The 18,946-nt window shown below is 39.5% G+C and overlaps 1 protein-coding gene across 1 annotated transcript in view; it reads right to left on the minus strand.

The window, feature by feature from the left end:
• The window catches only part of LOC124157013 (tetratricopeptide repeat protein 7B), a 168,509-nt gene that overhangs the window by 140,310 nt on the left and 9,253 nt on the right, over positions 1 to 18,946 (minus strand). Inside the window, exons 5-7 of the mRNA XM_046531478.1 lie at positions 13,143 to 13,287; positions 3,653 to 3,782; positions 3,259 to 3,346 (exon numbers count right to left, since the gene is read on the minus strand). Coding sequence (XP_046387434.1) covers positions 3,259 to 3,346; positions 3,653 to 3,782; positions 13,143 to 13,287 — 363 coding nt within the window. The remainder of the gene's footprint in view (positions 1 to 3,258; positions 3,347 to 3,652; positions 3,783 to 13,142; positions 13,288 to 18,946) is intronic.

An 18,946-nucleotide genomic window follows, 5' to 3' on the forward strand; every position in this document is an offset into this window, starting at 1 on the left:
AACAAGTGATTCTTCCTTTGGGTCCTTAACGATCGTCGTCCCTTCTGGTTCCTTTCTTCACAAAACCCTTTTGTTTACCAGTGACGTCGGCGTTTCGTTTTCCTGCCTGGCAACCTTGTCTCTACCCCGAACTAGACCCTTCTGTCATTGGACAACTCTCGGCAGCTGGACTGTAGGTTTATCACCTTACTAATAAGGTTTCAGATCGCATCTATGTAGTTTGTATATCGAGGACTTACTGCATTCGGGAAGTTATCAACCCTCAATTGCATCATACCGCATTCTTCTATTGAGAAACTGAAACAAATTTTTTTATTTTTATATATTCGCGAGTAATTTAATCGTGTACATAATATACCGTTTCTTCTTTAACGATCCCTAAAAGAAACGTTCATACAAACTTAGTTATTACGAACCTCTGGTTTTCGGTTCCGCTAACTTCGTAACAACAAGAGTCTACTGTACTCATTAATTTCAGTCTCAAATTGATTACTTTATTACCAGCATATCTGCTATTCAAAGCTACATATTGAGTGGGAGACTGGACAAGAGCCTATCTGATCAATTTGACCTCAATGTTACTTGTATTGATTTGAGTATCTCCAATAGTAAATTTTAACCAACATACATATTCTACTAAAAGAAGCTTGGGATGATGTGTTTGACACTTCCAAATGTGATGATAAAATAAATTCCTTTTATAATATTTTGTGTATTATACTAAAATTCTACAATCCCAGGAAAATCAAGAAAAAAAATTGATAATAATTCAATAATTTATTTGCACGAGCTCAAACATATCTCTGCTCTTCTAGCATTGCTCTCGTTTCCATTGCTCTTTGTACTCCCTGCCTCCAATTTACTCATTAGTCTTCCTGTTTTCAGTTTTTTTCTGGAGGTCTCCAATCAAATATTAGCTTGGGCCATCTGATGTCATCCATCCTATCAACATGGCCATACCACAGAAGTGGACTATACCTTTTTCCAATTCCATCATTTTCATTATTGCCTAATTTCTAACTCTATCAAGTCTACTCTCTCTTCCCACATCTCCTTCTCACTTCATCTCTCAGTCATCAATAACATATTTCTGTTTCTGTCCTTATTGTCCCACACCTCTGCCTTACATGTTATGAATCACACTTTCTACTTTTTTGAGGTAAGATTAACTTCAACGTCTGCCATCTCCTTCCATAATTTCTGTATGGGTACACCATCATAGGCTTTTCTTGAGGTCTATCAGCATGAAATGAGTCCACGTGCCTTAAGACTCCTTTTCTCTGCTGCCATTTTAATATGTATTAAAAATATCTTCTTCAGCAGACCTCCCTATTCTGCACCCAGATTTTTCCTCCAGTTGTTATTCTTCTATTTCTATATCAATCATATCTTTTAGTACTCACGAGTAGATCCTGCCAATCATAGGCATTTCTTCTATTCCCCAGTAATTTTTGGATATTTCTAAGAACCGCTTTTAAACATTAAATGACTGAATGATTTTCTAATGCTCTGGGGAACTCATAAGAGGAAAAACTGAAGTAAAGAGTAAATTTGGCTAATTGTGAAATAAGAATAATATAAATAAGAGTAATTAAACACAAAGATTCAAACAAAATCAAATTAATCAACTCAAAGATTCTTACAACTCAAAAAAGAGTGCTACATTTTGAAATATTCAAACAATTTCCTCTTAAAAGATTACGGAGTGGAGACAGATTTTATTAAGTGGGTAATGAATTCCAAAACTTTGACGCAGAGGTCATGAGGGAATTTAGGTATTAGTTGGTACAGGCTTGGGGTTGTGGAGAAGGTTTAGGTCTGACCAGGTTTTTCTGAGGGAAGCACTTGTCCTGTGAGTGAATAAGTTGTAGGCATTTGAGTATGGAAGAATAAAAGACCCCACGTAGTACCTACTTCCTCCACTAGCTCCTGCACTATTATCAATGATCTAGTGTCCTTCATCTGGCTGTCCACATGTGTCTTTTAGCCAGAACTTTGCTCGGGTAGGCCAAGTTGAGCTGGGCCGCTTCTACACATTTTTCTAGACAATATTCTGGCCGCTCGCCTCAAAAATAATATGAGAGGTAGTAGGATTAGTACCCAATATTGGACTGAGCACTTAGGCACCCACTTTTGCTTGGTGCCCTACGTGGCCACTTACTTTGCTTACCGTTTAAACTGGCCCTGAAGTCAAAGATGAAGGAAGCTCAAGTTTAGCATGCAAAAATCAAGCTGAGCAGAGCTTAAGTCATGAAACCTAATGCTCTAACTGACATTAATCCAAGAATATACAAAGTCAGGTATAAAAACGGAAGTTTGTTTCACTTGAGATCAAGAGACTTCCACTAAATTTCACTAATCGCCATGCCAGCAGGGAAATTACGTAATTTTTCCACAAGAAGGTTCATATGCGTTTAAATTAGTTGTTACTGGCTCCCAAGGGCTCATCCCATTGTGGTTCACAAGACAAGCATGCGTTTCAGTGCAGCAATTCCATATTTGCCTTCTTAAGATGGAGGGCTGGGATATTTTCATCAGATGGATAATAAATGCAATTTTTAACTCGTTGAACACATTTTCCTCTACTTATCTTAATTTAAATTAAACATTTTCAGTTCAAAAATTTCACATTCTACTTGATAATCAGCAATAGTATGCTTCCTTGACACCCAGTTGTGATAAATAGTGACAGTGGCCATTATTAGTGATTGGACCGTGATTTTAAATATTATGCCATTTCCATTGAGATTGCATTGAGAGTTTGAGAGAATATTTACACATGCATTATCTTTCAATCAGTGTTCTAGATACGCATATAAGGAGGTAATGAAATATAGACCGGAAGGTGACTACATCTTTCGAGAATATAGACAGGAAGACCTCTCCATCTTTCGGGTTGATTGTCTTAGGGTGACAACAGTTTGGCCTGGATTCCACCAGGCGTCTAGTGACTTAACAGATGTTTGGAAGAGTGTTTCAGAAAACAGCCAATCACAGCACAGCAGCAAGAGAACGCAGACAATTACAATCCAGCAGCAATGAACCAGGGCTACATAAGCGTGGTGAAAATACCAATAACAGCACTTTGACCTGAAGACCTCGCCTCGTGGAATTCAGGCGAAACTGTTGTCACCCCAAGACAAATAACATGTAGCGAGAGATCGTCCACTCAAGAATGCCACGGAAAACTATGAGAGAACATAGACAGGACGTCATCTGTTGGGTTTTGCCAGTATGCATAATATTATTTCAACTTACCCCTCTCAAAAGAACCTCAGCCAATTGCCTGGTCAGCGTGAGACGTAAATTTTGCGTGGCGCTAGATTCCACAGCACTCAGCATTGTTCTAAATGTGAGAAATTATAATATCAGTGGCTGAAAAATCACGTCAAAATTTTCATTCTCCATGCAAAGCTCTTTTATTGCAGCCCTAAACATTCAAATATAACAGAACTGACTTGAGGTCTTTGTGAAAATAGCCTGAAATCATTCAAACACTAACAGAACAGACATGAGGTCTTTGCGAAAACAATGACATTATACAAAAAAGTGTATATTTTTTTCTGAGCTAAGAATTATGCAACATGGCTAAGTCTGACAAAGCTAGAGCCAATATGTAAGAGAGATGAATGAATGGCTCAACCCTTCTCACCTGTACCGGTTGACGGCTGACTGCAGCTTGCCCTGGCGGATGTACAGGATGGGTGCCCTCTGCAGTGCCATCTCCAGGATTGGCCCAAGGTGGCGCTCTGGGTGCAAGGGAGGCTGTGGTGAACCCCCCCCTGCATGTAAACATGACTTATGTAGATGCAAATGATTTATGACCCTCCCCTACTTACCCAACATAGGCAAAAGCAATGCTCCTCCCCTCTTCACTGCTAATGCTGTGCGTAAATAGCCATCCACAGCAGCCAAATGCAATGCAGCATATGGGCTTCTTTTATGAAGGGTTGATTTTCTTTTCAAAGTCTTTCTAACTTGAGGCTACATGGTCCTCATTCACCATTTTTTTCCTTGCTGATCGTGTAAGAGCTCAAGAAACACAGAGAACTGTATATTTCGTTCATCAATCCATCTCATTGCTATCCAGCAGTTGGCAGTTGAAAAATAGGTTGGGTTGTAGGAGTCCTAACTTTTTCAGGTTCATTTAACACCTTGAGCGCGGCATGACGTGATATCACGCCATGGTGCGCTATCCCCTGGTGCTGATGACGTGATATAATGTCATGCATACCCCAGGGTTCCAGCCCTCCGTAAGAGCTCGGTTCAGTTCTATTATGACATTTTGCCCCCCTAAGTTGCTCAGAAGGGATCTAGCAGCGCATTTGTGAACGCCGTTTCAAGCAACCTTTCCTGGGAGGATCGGGAGAAATTTTTTCTTTTATCTTAAGGTAAGCCAATTTGCATTCATTTTCCCCCCTGTATTTTATGCTATTATTTTTATTTCTTTCTATTAATGCGTGAGTATGACAAATTTTATTTGAGTTTTATTTTAAAAATCATAAGTATTTACTATCCGGAACTTAATTATGTGTGTTTATTAATGTTTTATTGTTTTAATAATGTTTAGCGAGAATATAGATATTTTTTCCATCCTTCCTTTTTTTCTTCTTGCGAGCCTAGTATGTTTCGAAAATTTATTCTCTGATGTTAATAAGTTTTAATTACTTAATGCATGAAGTAGTATGATTAGTTAAACTTTAATGAAAATTTGAAAATGCCATTACATTTTATTCATGCAACGTAACATATCTCTAACTTTTGCACCCTTCCCTTGTTTGTCAGTGCAACTCATAAGCAGGGAGGGGATCGACAAGCGGCAATATTACGAGAGTGAAGAAAGTTATTTACGGAAAAAGTGTAAGTTATTTATAATATTTATTGTTGATATATGTCTATTATGCACCTATAAACATTCTTATTATAATTGCAAATAACTGTTTGCACATTATCCCATGGATTGGTGAAGAAGTGCAAAGGAGTTACTTTTAAAAATGCTTTTATTTTCTCGATAACTGCGAAATCAATGGCTTATGGGTGCTCTCAATTCTTTGTCTCGCCATTGTGAATATTTAGTTCCTAAACATAGTTTTACATTAGTAAAGCTCTTTGTAGTATTTCAGCTTTGGCCTATTTCACCGAGAGTGTTTATTTTGATCCTGTTATTTATCAGAATTTTTACAAAAAAAAAACAAAATGTATTTACTGCAGATGGTACGGAAGCGAGGAGTAAAACGGAAAATTTTTCATGCTGGCCGGTAGTCGATGCCGCCTGAAAGAGGTGAAATTCTCTATTCATCAGCTTTTGCGGATGATCAGCCGTCTTCGACCTTCCATCAGGTCCTGCAGCCATCGACGTCGAGGGAGGAAACCTCCGCAAGGACACAAACATTTCCTTCTTAGCTCTCTGCCGTCTCTAGACGAATGTACACGAAGAAGGAATAGCAGGAGCTCCTGGAAGAGAGCGGGATCAGGCATTCTCTGAAGACTCCGAGCTAGAAATTAGAGGGGAGGAGGGTGGGGAGGAGGTTGAACCCTCACAGTCAAGTACTCCGTTGCCTCCTTCTACGCCCGATCCCTTTATGTCCCATCCCCTTTGTCCTATTCTTTCCCTGAACCCTCTAACAATACCCTCAGTCCTTCTCCATCCGAACGTCCTTCGCGGTGGACCCGTAGTTCAGTGACCCCTCAGAATATCACTTCCATAGAAAACCCAGCTCTCAACACTCCACCCCCTTCCAACGACCCAAATGTTTTTTGCGTCTCCTTTTCCAGACACCCTCTTTCGTGTACAGACATACTTTCTTATAATCTTCGAAAGAATAGGTTAGGAATTGGAAACAATTGACCTATGAAGAGTTTTACCTTCATAGGCCTAATATTTCACAAGGTAGGTATTCCTATAACCAATATATCCGACTAATGGAGCATTGCTATCTTGTTTGACCTGCTTTGCTTTCGAAAATACATGAATCGTGATTGATTCTTCAGCATTCTTCAAGCCCTTCATTTTTCACCGAACACCAGCCCAAACAATTCAGAGCCTGAGTATTTCCTCTAAAAAAATCCATCCTTTTTAGATTCATTTCACTCCTCCATTGATTCCCTATTAATTCCTTCCCGAAAGCTATGCACGCTTTTTCATTTATCGTGAACCCGCCGGAAAGATTTCCCTTTAGAAATTCCATCTTTCTGTCATTAGACCCTTTATTCTTCCATCCAACATTCCTTATCCCAAGCCACTTACACCATCAATATCTCAATCTCACTTCCCTGAACTCATCCAAGAGGAAGGTGGCAGAAAGAAGAATCGATGGTGCAAGTATAGCACTATTGCGGTGCAAGCATTCTTGGGCGTAAGAAAGAGACCGGAGATATCTACATTGGCTGCTAGGTCTCCTCTACTCTATCCCGAGCTTTTTTCTTTCTTTCATAAGAAGGCATAAATAGTATTATATATTTTTGTATCATATATTGCAATAGTATTATTAGTTTAATACAGTAAACTCTCGATTATACGAAGCAGGATTTTACGAAGTTTTCGATTATACGAAGTAATAGTGTGGTCCTGGCGAAAAGCCTATTGTAAATACATGGTGCTATTCGAATATACGAAGTTTCGATTTTACGAAATGTTTTGAATTTACGAACCCCGGATCGGTCCCCAGGAGCGAAAGGCATTCGTTTATACGAACTATGGCGAAATATTTGTCAACAAAACTAGTTACGCCGGCGTATGTAGCTAAAAATATCAGCGCTTCCAACTGTGGTTCATCAAAAGTGTGAAATCGTAAATGATAGTGCAACTTTGGAGAGAAAAGGTTGGCCTAAAATCTCACGGTGGGAAATTAGGGGAAGTAGGAGTTAAGTAAAATATCGCGACTGACATAATGCCCCTATTTACGTGCCTATTCGTAAACATCGCATCGACAATACTTCGTAGTTTAACATGTCAGGAAGGTCGCGCGGGGTATTTCGTACACTCCTAATTAACCCTTTGCACTGCTGTGAACGTACCTGGTACGTTCGCAAGGCAGGCTGCTGTGAACGTACTTCGAAGACTACTCGACTACTTTTTGCCGAAGCACTTCGAAGGGTCCCTAATCCAGGACCCTTTCCTCGACGAGCTCACCCTCGGTGGCCCCTCTCTTAGACCCTCCAACCCTTTCTCCCCAAATGTGACCGCTCTGACTGCATTTTGAAAATCTATCAATCAATGCCATCATCAAAAATAATTGTTTGCATCGCACTCCTGCCAATCAGGCATTCAAGTACGTCTCTGAACCATGTTTCTGCGATGAGAAATAACGATTTTGTTAACTTTGCTAGAATGGCCAAGTTAATAAAATTGTCATTTTTCATTGCTGAAACACGGTTCAAAGACGTACTTGATTTCCTCCACTACAATCGCAAATTGTTGGAAATCGGCCGGATTCCCTTTGATAGCGCATCATGAGGATGTTCTCGAGGTTGGTAATTGATACAACTAGTCTACTAGTAATTCTACTGCTATAATATCACGGCTATAGTTGATTCGTTACGTTATAGCTTCAGGAAGCTGCAGCGGATAAAATCGCGGAGGAGATTAGAGGCTTAAAAGATGATTTTGAAAAATTCTTGGAAAAAGCAGGAAGAGCACAGCGCGCAACATCAAACAATTATATTGCCCTTGACGATGATCTCCGGGCTTGCGACAATGGGACGCCGGTACATACGTCGGAAGAAGCAGCGGCCGGGACTAGTCAGAATAGAAGTGACGACGAAGATGAAAGTGAGGAAGTAATGTCACCAAATAAAGAAGAACACGCTGCCCACCAAACATTAAGATATTTTGATCTGGCTAACGAGTTAGGTCCCCAATTTCATTCCCATTTATGCAAGTGAGAAACCATGGTGGAAGCGGCGATGGAGAGGGGAAAAAAGAAAAAAAATAACAGATTTTTTTAGTAATATCTTTTCGTGTATACATTAGCCTTCCTGAGTAAACAACTTAAATATCTTAAGTATTGGGCTCTATTAACCACAAACTTATTTTTCAGGCTACTCGTAATGAAGACGCACTTCTAACTCTAACTATGAACTTTCTTCTCGCGCATTTCCCCGTTTTCCCATGCCGAGAGATCTTTCTTTCCAAAGTCTTTATTTACTTCCTCCCACGGCCTTCTGCTGATCTTGCTGACACCAACCTCACGCATTCCATACCCCTCCTTTCCCAGCATTTCCCATTCACTCCCCCCCTAAGGTTACGGAGCTTGAGTGCGTCGTAGAAAAATATGCCCCCCAAACGTAAACTGAGGCAGAGCTGAAGGCCCTTTCCCCACCCTTCTTTCTCCTGCCCCCTTCACCCCACCATATGCTGACCGTTTCTTTCCTCAGGCAATCCCCATCCCACTCTTATTCACCCCACCCACTGGGAACGTTCTCCGACTGTGGAGAAGGGCATGGTTCATCTTTACCTGCAACGGGGGTAAGTTATTAACCGGAGAGAGGCTGAAGAAGTATCTTCCACTGTCGGGGAAATGGTGCCACACTTATAATTGTCTCTCTTCTTCTCTGCTGACGTTTCAATTGAAATTATTTTCTTTGCTCTTTCCTCACTAATTATATTTACGATTATGGCGCGACTATTTTTTAGTGCTAAAGCTAAGAAAATCTTTTCTCTACGTCAATGATTCTTTGCATAACTTTCAATACGGTGGAGAAAGGGACACAAAAACTAAATGAGGTAAATGTACAGGTTTTTGCGTGTCATTTTTGGGAATTCAAGCAAGTGAACCAATACTTCACACGCGTTGAGAAATGATGAAACATCTCTTGTAGGAAAACAATCAATGCGGATAATAACATTTCTCTCTTTATTTCTCCGATAATGGAAGATGTTTCTCCTGTCGTTTTCCGGTTAGAACCTTGCTCCTGTCGGCATAAAAGAAGAGAGACATACTGAAAGAACACCCAGTATGAAGAATATGGTCCTGATGAAGAATAAAGTCTTTAGTAGCAATGTCTGCTATGATGACGGAGCACAGTATCCGGACGGAGAACTCAAACAGAATTTACTTCAAATATTTGCCAGAAGATAATCATATCCTACGTAATTTATGATCGTTACTGAATCTTAATGAAAATAACTAATGGAAAAGATAGCACATTCAACTGAAAATACGGAGTAACTCGAAATATTAACTTACGAAGGTTATTTTGGAAACGGGTGGAGGCCCTAGTTTTTCTTTTTTTTCTCGTCACTGAGCGATAGCGGGCGACATCAATGGCGGTTAGGCCGGCTGCCGCTAAAATTCCGTGGGTGCTGGAAACAAATATATATCTCATGCGAACTTAATAGTTGTTATTCGCTCCTAACCACAAATTTATAACATTAAATTCTTATAATAAACTTTGCAATTCATTATTTGAATACGTTTTCTAAACTGGTCGGGAATTTCTTAAGCGATCGTTGATGTTGAAGTATGAACGAGAAATGGGAATTTTGTGGTTGTATAATTATTTAACGATCTTTCGCAGCATAAATCAATAACAAAAAGCCTTTCCTATGAATAATACCGAGAATTACCACTGAAAACATTTAAATAAGACCACTAAAGACAAAAAAGGGCGGAAGAAACAAAAGCGAACATTTTTTCGTGACTTATGAAAAAGGTTTGAAATTACGAAACTTGATTTTACGAAGTCCCAATTTTCCGGTCCCACTGACTTCGTAAAATCAAGAGTTTACTGTATATTGTTATAAAATTTGTGAGAGAGGTATTTCCTACATTGGTAAAACATACATGACTGTACGTAGTTGTATATAGTATATAATTTAAAAATGGTCTTCCTTTCGATTGTATTGAATTTGTTTTGGGTAAATATAATATTTTTTTCATGTCATGTGATTCCTTTTTTCAATAGACTAGGGCTCTTACATAAATAAGAAGTAACTAGAGATTTCCAAGCACAATGGAATTAGTCTTTCCCTAGTGTAATAAGAAAGAAAATGCCATTGTTGCTTTCGGTTATCGGGTAAGTAATAAGGGGCATAGATGCTGCAAATCTATTCCTAGCTATACGTATTATTGAATGGTTTACTCGAATTGGTATTATTATGCACCAAATGAAAAAATATTATTGCGGTAAAAATTTATATTATTTTCAGATTTTCAGCAGAATATTCGTAGTAAGAACCGCGATACGTGGCCTAAATGAAGATTCCTTGTAAGATGTTTGCTTGCAAATACTATTAGTTCCAGTTTTTATGCATTAATTTCTAACTCGGTAACATCATATTGTAAAAATATGTTATTGGCTTGAGTTCAGAAGATAGTAATGAGGAAGTTATGGGTTGATTATTTCTGTTTCCACATCCATTTTTATTTCGGCAACGGAGTCTATACCCCAATGACCAAAAAAGGACACGTAACAGCAGAATCTTTCCCCATACCTTCCCCATCTTTTTGATGTACCGATGGCATCTCCAAAAAAGTTATTCCTAGTTCTTACAAGTGGACCGACTAAATCTTACTATCACCCCTCGCTTCATCTCCGTACCCCCTCCAACCTTAGAACAGCCGGCAGGAGTGATGTACGTCAAGAGAAACCCTTATACACCATCAGAAAATAATCTCGCAAGCGGAGTGCCACCCATCTCAAGTACCTGCAGTAAAGGGAATACATAATGGTATGTGAAAACCATTTTTGTTAAATATCTGATGCTTACGGGTGGTCGTATGGGAATAAAGGAATTGGAGCTGAAAACAAGAAACAAGTAAAGGAATTTGTGACGAGAATAGTGGCTTCAGAAGAAAATGTAGAAATTATTCAATATTATAGAACCCTACCCCGATACTTAGGATTACTAGTACAAGGAATACGCCGAAATATCTTGCGCAGAATTACCATCAGAATCAAACTGCTGTTCACGGCGATTCCTTGTACTTATAACTCGCATTACATCCAACTAAGCCAAAAATTTCCCTATGGCAGTGGCAAAATACTAATGGCGATACCAGTAGAACATTACAAATTCATTTTCCTCGTATTTTTTTGGATACATAGCGCAGAAAAAAATTGAAAGAAAACGGCGGTGCGGGGAAAAAGCCTACAGTATGCAACCCGCATCACGTTTATATCCCGCTGTGCGGATGACGTGATATCATGTCATAAATAAAAAAATTCATAGCTAACAAATTAGGGCCAAGAAAATTTTTTCATTATTTTTCCCAGCTCTTTTGGCACCCATGCATGCGTTTTGCATTAAAAAACGACAGCCGCACCGGGGGTCGATTTTGAGTTTTACATGGTCAGCATTGAAAGTGTTAAGATAGGAACACTGCCCTACTGCCACTTGATTGCAATCTCAATGTACAAATCAACAAATGAGCCTCAATTTGGCATTTGACTTAATTTAGCCTCCCGATATTTCCCTCCACCAACATCACTTACCTCATTCATTGCATTGCTTCTGCCCCGCTTTCTATGAAGGCCAATGCACCACCCACAGAATGAATACATAATCTCCCTACCTCCTGTTGTCCGTCGTCCTCCCATGCATCTCTCCCAGTACCCACACATTCTTAGTCTCACGACTCTCTCTTCAATGATTGTTACAAAGTATCCATTATTGCCTCCTTCCCCCACTGACTCCTCCCTCAACTTCCACACCCTGGAATTAGCGTACATTTGGCTATGACAGACATGTAACACACCTGGATTGAACGAGGCCTGCTAACCCCCTACCCCCATCTCCTCCCTTCCTTACTCTCCCCTTCCCTCATCCAACATTTTCCTTGCCCATCCCTACCACTGTCCTCATGGATGTTGACAAAGAAGCTGCTGCTTCGAAAGCTCCAATATACATTTTTCCTGTGTGACAGTTTTTTCTTTTTATGTTTATTTATATACATATATTTATTTATATTTATTAATATGCACCCATGCCTCGCTTAGCACAATTTCGATTAGCGCAATTTCGATATAGTGCAAATTCGTTCTTCGGGGATTCATCGCAACGCAGTGTAGCCTAATCAAAAAACTTAATGCTCTCATGATAAAACGTGACCTTGTGCTAAGTACACATGAAATTGCTATCATTTTAACATATTAATAATATTGTTTACCTCAAATCTTCTTTTTTTATGTATTAATGGAAATACATTATTGTGCAATGACCAAAAGCATTGCTTGTCATTAGGTCCGGATAGCCGGCCTACCAAAGTAATTTATCTCATCTCCTTAACAGAACGACAATAGTTAATTTAGATCATTAATTAAGCATGGAGCTAGTGGAAATGAGTTTATTTTAAGCAGTATGGTTTAAGATGTAATTTTTGCCGTCATAGGTTATCAGGCAATTGACTTCCAGGTAGAGTGTCTATGCTTAAGCCTTCGAGGTCATCAGTATTCATATTCATTTTCTGTGGTGATGCTATTCATGTTGCATATGAATAGCATCACCACAGAAAAGGGTCTGCTAAAGAGTCTCAAACACAATGGCCTTATTCCCTCCAAGCAGTCGTAGGCCCTCTATGTCTCAGGAATACAGTGCAGCAGTAGAAGGTGATTTCGAAAGAGCCATACACAGTAAAAACCAAGAGAAAAATGACAAAAAATAGGAATGCGGGTAGAAAAATCAAGAAGTCATTAAGAAAAACCATAAACCTAGAAGAGAAATTGAAAGAGGTCAATTGCTTTGAAAATGGAGAGTGTCAAAGCGATATTCCATGTAAGTTTAAACTCACGATGCCTCTTTCTGAATAAAGACAAAGTTAAACATCAGTGACCTCAGCCGCACCAACTTCAACCAAGCGGTCAACACATACAGAAAGTTCATTGTGAATCTGTACAAAAAGATGAGGGTGGTAATCGCTCCAAGACATTCAGTGAAAGCTCTGGTTGGTTCCAGAATTATAACGGTAAGCAGGTATTTTCAGTATGGCGATATCAGGTGAATCCGCAAGTGTTGAAAGCGCAGTCACTGCAACATTTTCTGATGAACTCCAATCTGTGACTGAAAGAGGCTCATTTCCTCCTTAACTAGTTTTTTAGTGTTGATGAGAGGATATTTTTTGGATTTTAATGCAATCTTTTTCATTCATTGTCGGGGAAGGAGAAGTGGGTCAGGTTTCGAGGCGTTTAAATGATGTGCTCACCTGATGCAGCAGAGGGTGGTGCAGAGGCTGCTCCTCCACTCGAACCCCCTCCACCCCCTCCAACTCCCGCCCCAGCCCCAGATGAAGTAACGCCACCACCTGTTGGGCCTCCCACAGCCACCCCGTGCACAACCTTGTCTTGCTCCTGCACAACAAACAGAAGCACCATACAAATACCCAGAAGAACAACAAAGGGGGACTCAGTAGAGGTTTTTTTATAACATGAAAATATCCTTCAATCACAATACGTGACATGGTATACATCACAAACATTACCATTATTCATAAGACTAAATACAAGAAATTCCCTTGGTAACATGTTGAAGAATTCTTCAAAATTATAAAAACAGTTTGCTATTAGATACAGTTGAAGAGAAGATTTAAAACTTATAATAAACCCACATGTTTTAATGCTCCATGGTATAGAATTACAAATACATAACACGTTTTCTTGGGGCTTTTACAGTATGGACTCACATTATGACCACTGATAAGCAAGTCATTTTTACGCCTAGTTCCACAGTTATTAATATCTGCTGCAGGGGCGCAGCAAAGGAGGGGAGTTTTGGGGGATAAAACCCCCCCTAATTTAATCCATTTTACTTAATTGGATAAATATTGCTTATACAATAGTGTGAGGATAAATAAAATTTCCATCAGAAAGCTGTTTAACTCACCATGTTGAACCATTTACCTTAAAAATTCTCAGGGGGAGGGCACCTGCACCTCCTGTATTCCATACCTCCCCCCCCCCACCCCGGTATTAGTTGCGCCTAGAACCCCCTAGCCTCAATTCCTAGCTGCACGCCTGATCTGCTGTGGTTATAACTTTCTTCTAATTATCTTCCATAACATACTTAACAATAAACATAAACACACATAAATATAAATACAAGGGAGAGTTAATTTTTTTTGTTAATAATGAAATGATTTTTACACAAAACATGCACCAGAAGATAGCTTATCACTAGTATGATTGAATCCATCATTTTTACAGTTGGCCACAACTATGAAGGCTGCAAATGCTACATTTTTTGCTGCACCACTTCAATTTTTCCTAATTTTGAACTATTTTGTCCAAGTATATTGTGCCTGAAACCCATTATTTTTAACCAATTGAAATGAAAATTTTAACACCTACCAACCTTAACCCTTTCTTTCCATATAGCCGACAAACATTTTCACACGCAAAAGGCATAACAGCAAAATAATTTTGTTGCCTACTCCAATTTTTTAGTTTGAAATGAATTGTTTGTTCTTTTAATGAGCATAAGCAATTTTTGAATTAAGTTCTAGCGTTACTATTTACGGACTCCTGGAGTTAAAGTCTTAGTACTTTGTGGTTGATAACTCTGTTATTACCAACCCTAGAAATATGTTTAAAATTCTAAAATACTTAAAGAAGTTATTCTTATGTAAGTGTAAATTATTGAAAATCAAAAGCAATATTTGTTAAAAAAAACACTGCTAATGCTAAATCCTCCCAAAACTGCTCAGCAGAGAGAGGTTTAAAATATTCTCATTCTCCTCATAGCATAGCATGGAAAAGGAATACATTTTCCTCTTGTATGCACTGGCAGGAAAGGGCTGAAGGACCAAGACTCACCAAAATGATGGGTACACAGTATTATTTTTTCCCATACGGCCTAAAACAGCACTAAATTGGCCTTTCCTTCAGGGTTTTCTAACAAGTTAACAACTAAATGTACACAAACATTCATGCCCTAGATAGGAGCAATCTATTCAGGCAGGACTCAAACCTGCGACCTTTGTTGCGGCAGGCAAGGACTTTACCCCAATGCCACAGAGGCCATCGGTATGAGCTGACGTAGGTACTTGCTATCATTCCTAGTTATTAATCCACATTGTGCGAAAATTCCACAGAGAAAAAATCATTCGCCTTGACCGGGATTCGAACCCGGATCCCTCGATTTCCAGCCGAGTGCTTTAGCCAGTTAAGCTACCGAGGCGTCATTCTTCCCTGTGGAAATTTGTGGACTATACCGGACATGGTGGTATGGACTGCCGAGCATATTATGCGACGAGCAGTCCAAATCGTGCGCATGGTGCCACAGCCGGGGAGTAAAGTCCGAACTTTGAACACATAGAGGTGTTCTCTCTTGACGAATTTAAGCATACCGGGACTAGCCACGGTGATAACTTTACGGGAGTCACCCGCATTGCACAATTGTGCGAAAATTCCACAGAGAAAAAATCATTCGCCTTGACCGGGATTCGAACCCAGATCCCTCGATTTCCGGCCGAGTGCTTTAGCCAGTTAACCTACCGAGGCGTCATTCTTCCCTGTGGAAATTTGTGGACTATACCGGACATGGTGGTATGGACTGCCGAGCATATTATGCGACGAGCAGTCCAAATCGTGCGCATGGCGCCACAGCCGGGGAGTAAAGCCCGAACTTTGAACACATAGAGGTGTTCTCTCTTGACGAATTTAAGACAGTAAATTTCACATAAAATATATATAGAGCAGTGGCGGCACATGCATGTACACACGTTAGCAAGTGCACACTAGGGTCATGAACTTTGATGATGAACTTTGCCCCAAAAATAATGTCAGAAGTCTTAGTTTTGTTCTATTTTTTAAAAAGGTCACCCCCAACAAGAAATTGCAAATTAGAATTTCAGCCATATACAAGGTACATCCCTGTTCTTTCTACAATCTAGTCAAATGTTCTTCAAAGATCTCAATCTGTATGATGGAACGATGTAAGACTCTCTGAAGTCTTCTATGGCAGTATTGAATTTTATATTACTTAATAGAGGTGTCCAGATAGTTCTAGAACATTCTCCAATTTTTAAGTACAGTAAAACTTTGATTTTACGCAGTTGGAGGGACCAAAATATGGGCACTGTGTAAAATCAAAGTGTGTAAAATCCAGAGTTGGTATTGAGGAGGAGTATAGTTTTTAGGATCACTCTTGCGAAGACTTAGTCATACACTTTTGTATAGTTCTGATTTAGACCAGAACCGGAATCAAAAAAAGTCTGATATGTGAGGTTTTATGGTAAAAGAGCATGAAATCCTTTTCAATCGCGTCAGATATATGTTTCCCGGATTTAATTACTCATTTGGAGGCAAGAAAATGAAGCCTGATAATCTTGTTTACTCACTAGCAACACCACAGATGACGTGTTACCTTAAGAGAAACAACATAGCATTCCTGAACAATGTTTCCCATGGTTGAACAATATGGTTGAATCGCTAGCATTTCTGGCACTAAGATTACTTCTGTTGCCCAGGAGAAATTTCGGAATGGTGATAGTGAATGCTTGCAGAGAAGCTAATTTTCGAAAATATTCTCATTAAAAGCAGTTTTCAGGATATCCCTTTAACCAACTGCAGACAAGGAGAGATTGGATATTGAAGAAATAAGGTATCTGAGGATAGTCATCCAAATTAACCCCATTAATAGGGAGCAAAGTTTCGCTAATACATCACAAAGGCTCTACACCCTGTGGGCCTGAGTTCAAGTCCTGGCAGTAGCAGAATCTTATCAGGGATTGCCCTATCCCTACTTCAGTGTAATGTGGAGGGCACTTCCAGTGCACTACTCTGTCCAGCTGATGGGACGTTAAGTCCTGGTCCCTTTGGAGCCTATCATTACAATTAGCTAATGCCAACATGGGGTTCCTATCCCCCCAGCCCTTACTTCATGGCGCTAATGACCCCAGCTGTCGGTTACCTCCTTCCAAATAGCATACCATAGATAATACGGAGCAAACAGGACCCAGGATATTCGGAAATTCAGATTTTTCCTGTGTTTAGATCACTTTTTAAGTAAGCTATTTAAATAACCGCGCAACTACCGTCATGCCGTCAGTGATGAATAAAAAAATGATTAATAGTCCAGAACAATTTTCCCTCTTTATAATTTTTATGCATTAAAAAAGCATTTTCGCATGAAATTTTAGCATTAGTTGATCGAATCTACCCGGTATAGCTTCTCTGTTGGCATTCTTCCGCGAATTCAGCGCCGGGACCTTCGACTCACAAGCCGTGTGACTCATCTTCACGTAATATTTTGCTTCCCTATATCTGATAGCAACACCGGACACTTTGTGTATTTTGATTAAATGGTGCTAAGCCATCCCTGAGTTTAAAGTAACTGCCTTATCACTCACGTCTTGAATTTGACTTCAATGATTGCATGTCAATTGACGACGACGCGAGACTCCGAGGGCATTAACTCCCATTCCGTTAAAAAAATTCTTGCCACCTAGCTGAGTTAAGCTAATAGCTATTTAAGTGCCAACTGTGCTTAATCTAAACCCACTGACAATGAGATACAAGTTGAGTCAGTTCTGATAAGTGCGCCGTGCAAGCAACTTCCCTCACCTCCATTCGTCCCGCAGATGTGGGGTTAGCCCGCGGGATGAGACAACACATGCTGCTTTTACCATCCTGTTGAATCACCATCGACTTACGTTCACACTACAAGCACAACCATCTTTTTTGGATCATCTTGGAAGCCAATATTTTGGCACGGGAGGATTTTTAACGGCTCATTTCGCCGTTATATTTCGCTGGGGCGAAGGAAAACATAGCGTTGGCAAATTTCTAGAAAACCTTCCGTTGGGGATAGATACTCCGTAATTCATAATTTCGGATTAACGAACGTCTACTGTAATTACAATAAATATGTTATAAACAGCATCGATCAATATGTCAAATAATAAACGAAAGGTGATGATGTCAATATCTCCGGCGATCATCTATCTTAATCAAAAGTAGTTACGCATACACGGCGATTGCTGCATTAAAACATACGGTTTCAGTAAACAATACGGTTTCGATATCCTTCTACGGCAAATTTGAGCTAAGAGCAATATTCGTGTTCGTAAAGGAGCCTGAAATATTACTGAGAGGGCACAGGGGGAAGCAATAATTAGATTCGCGATATTTTTAGTTTCACGCTCAACAGCGCGACGTCAATTGAATCGTTCCTGTATTCATTTTTGCAACTCATTGAGACGAATAAATAACCAAACTTCATATTGCTCGTCGGGATTTTCAAAACAAAGACAACTGCGTAAAATCTAGATTAGCGGCTCTTCAGGGCTGGGGTTATGCTGCGCAAAATCGAAAACCTGCGAAAAATCAAAGTTTTACCATTGCAATTCCCTATGCTTTCCGGCCGGACTTGAGTGTCGCTGCGTAAAAACGAGACTTGGTGTAAAATCAAAGTTTTACTGTATATAACTGTATATGTTTGTGATCTTCTTATTAATTCTTATTCTTAATTTCTTATTAATTTGTTCCAAGTCTCCAACAGCAATCTAAAATTGTAATGTCTCATAAGGTAAGTGCAACTACTATTGAAAGGAACAAGAGTATCTGGGAGAAGAATCTTACTCATTATCAAGACTCAAATAGGAAAAGAAGAACTGCTCCGCTAGGAGAACAGTCACTGGATAAGGAAGCAGGATACCACCGAAAATCCAAGTTTTTGGCCGATATGTAACCCTTGGAACATCTATCAAAAGAAGGAAGGAATGAGTGAAAGAAGTTATAAGTTTGTAGCGAAAGTAATTAAATTTCCTAACTTTATCAAATCAAGTAGTACAATCTAAACCAGAACATGTGCTAAAACCTATGATGAATGTATAAAGCAAGGAAAATACTATTCTTTGAGTGAAGTATTTGACATAACAAAAGATAATGGTGAATGGTTGTGCAGTGAGGTTAGAAAGTTAATTCATCCACAAATTGCGAGTAAAGGAAAGGTAGGTTATTCTACTGAAAAGGCAGGCAGTAATGAATCTATCCATCCATCCAAAAGAAG

This window comes from Ischnura elegans, chromosome 4 (genome assembly GCF_921293095.1).
Source record: "Ischnura elegans chromosome 4, ioIscEleg1.1, whole genome shotgun sequence".
NCBI lineage: Eukaryota > Metazoa > Arthropoda > Insecta > Odonata > Coenagrionidae > Ischnura > Ischnura elegans.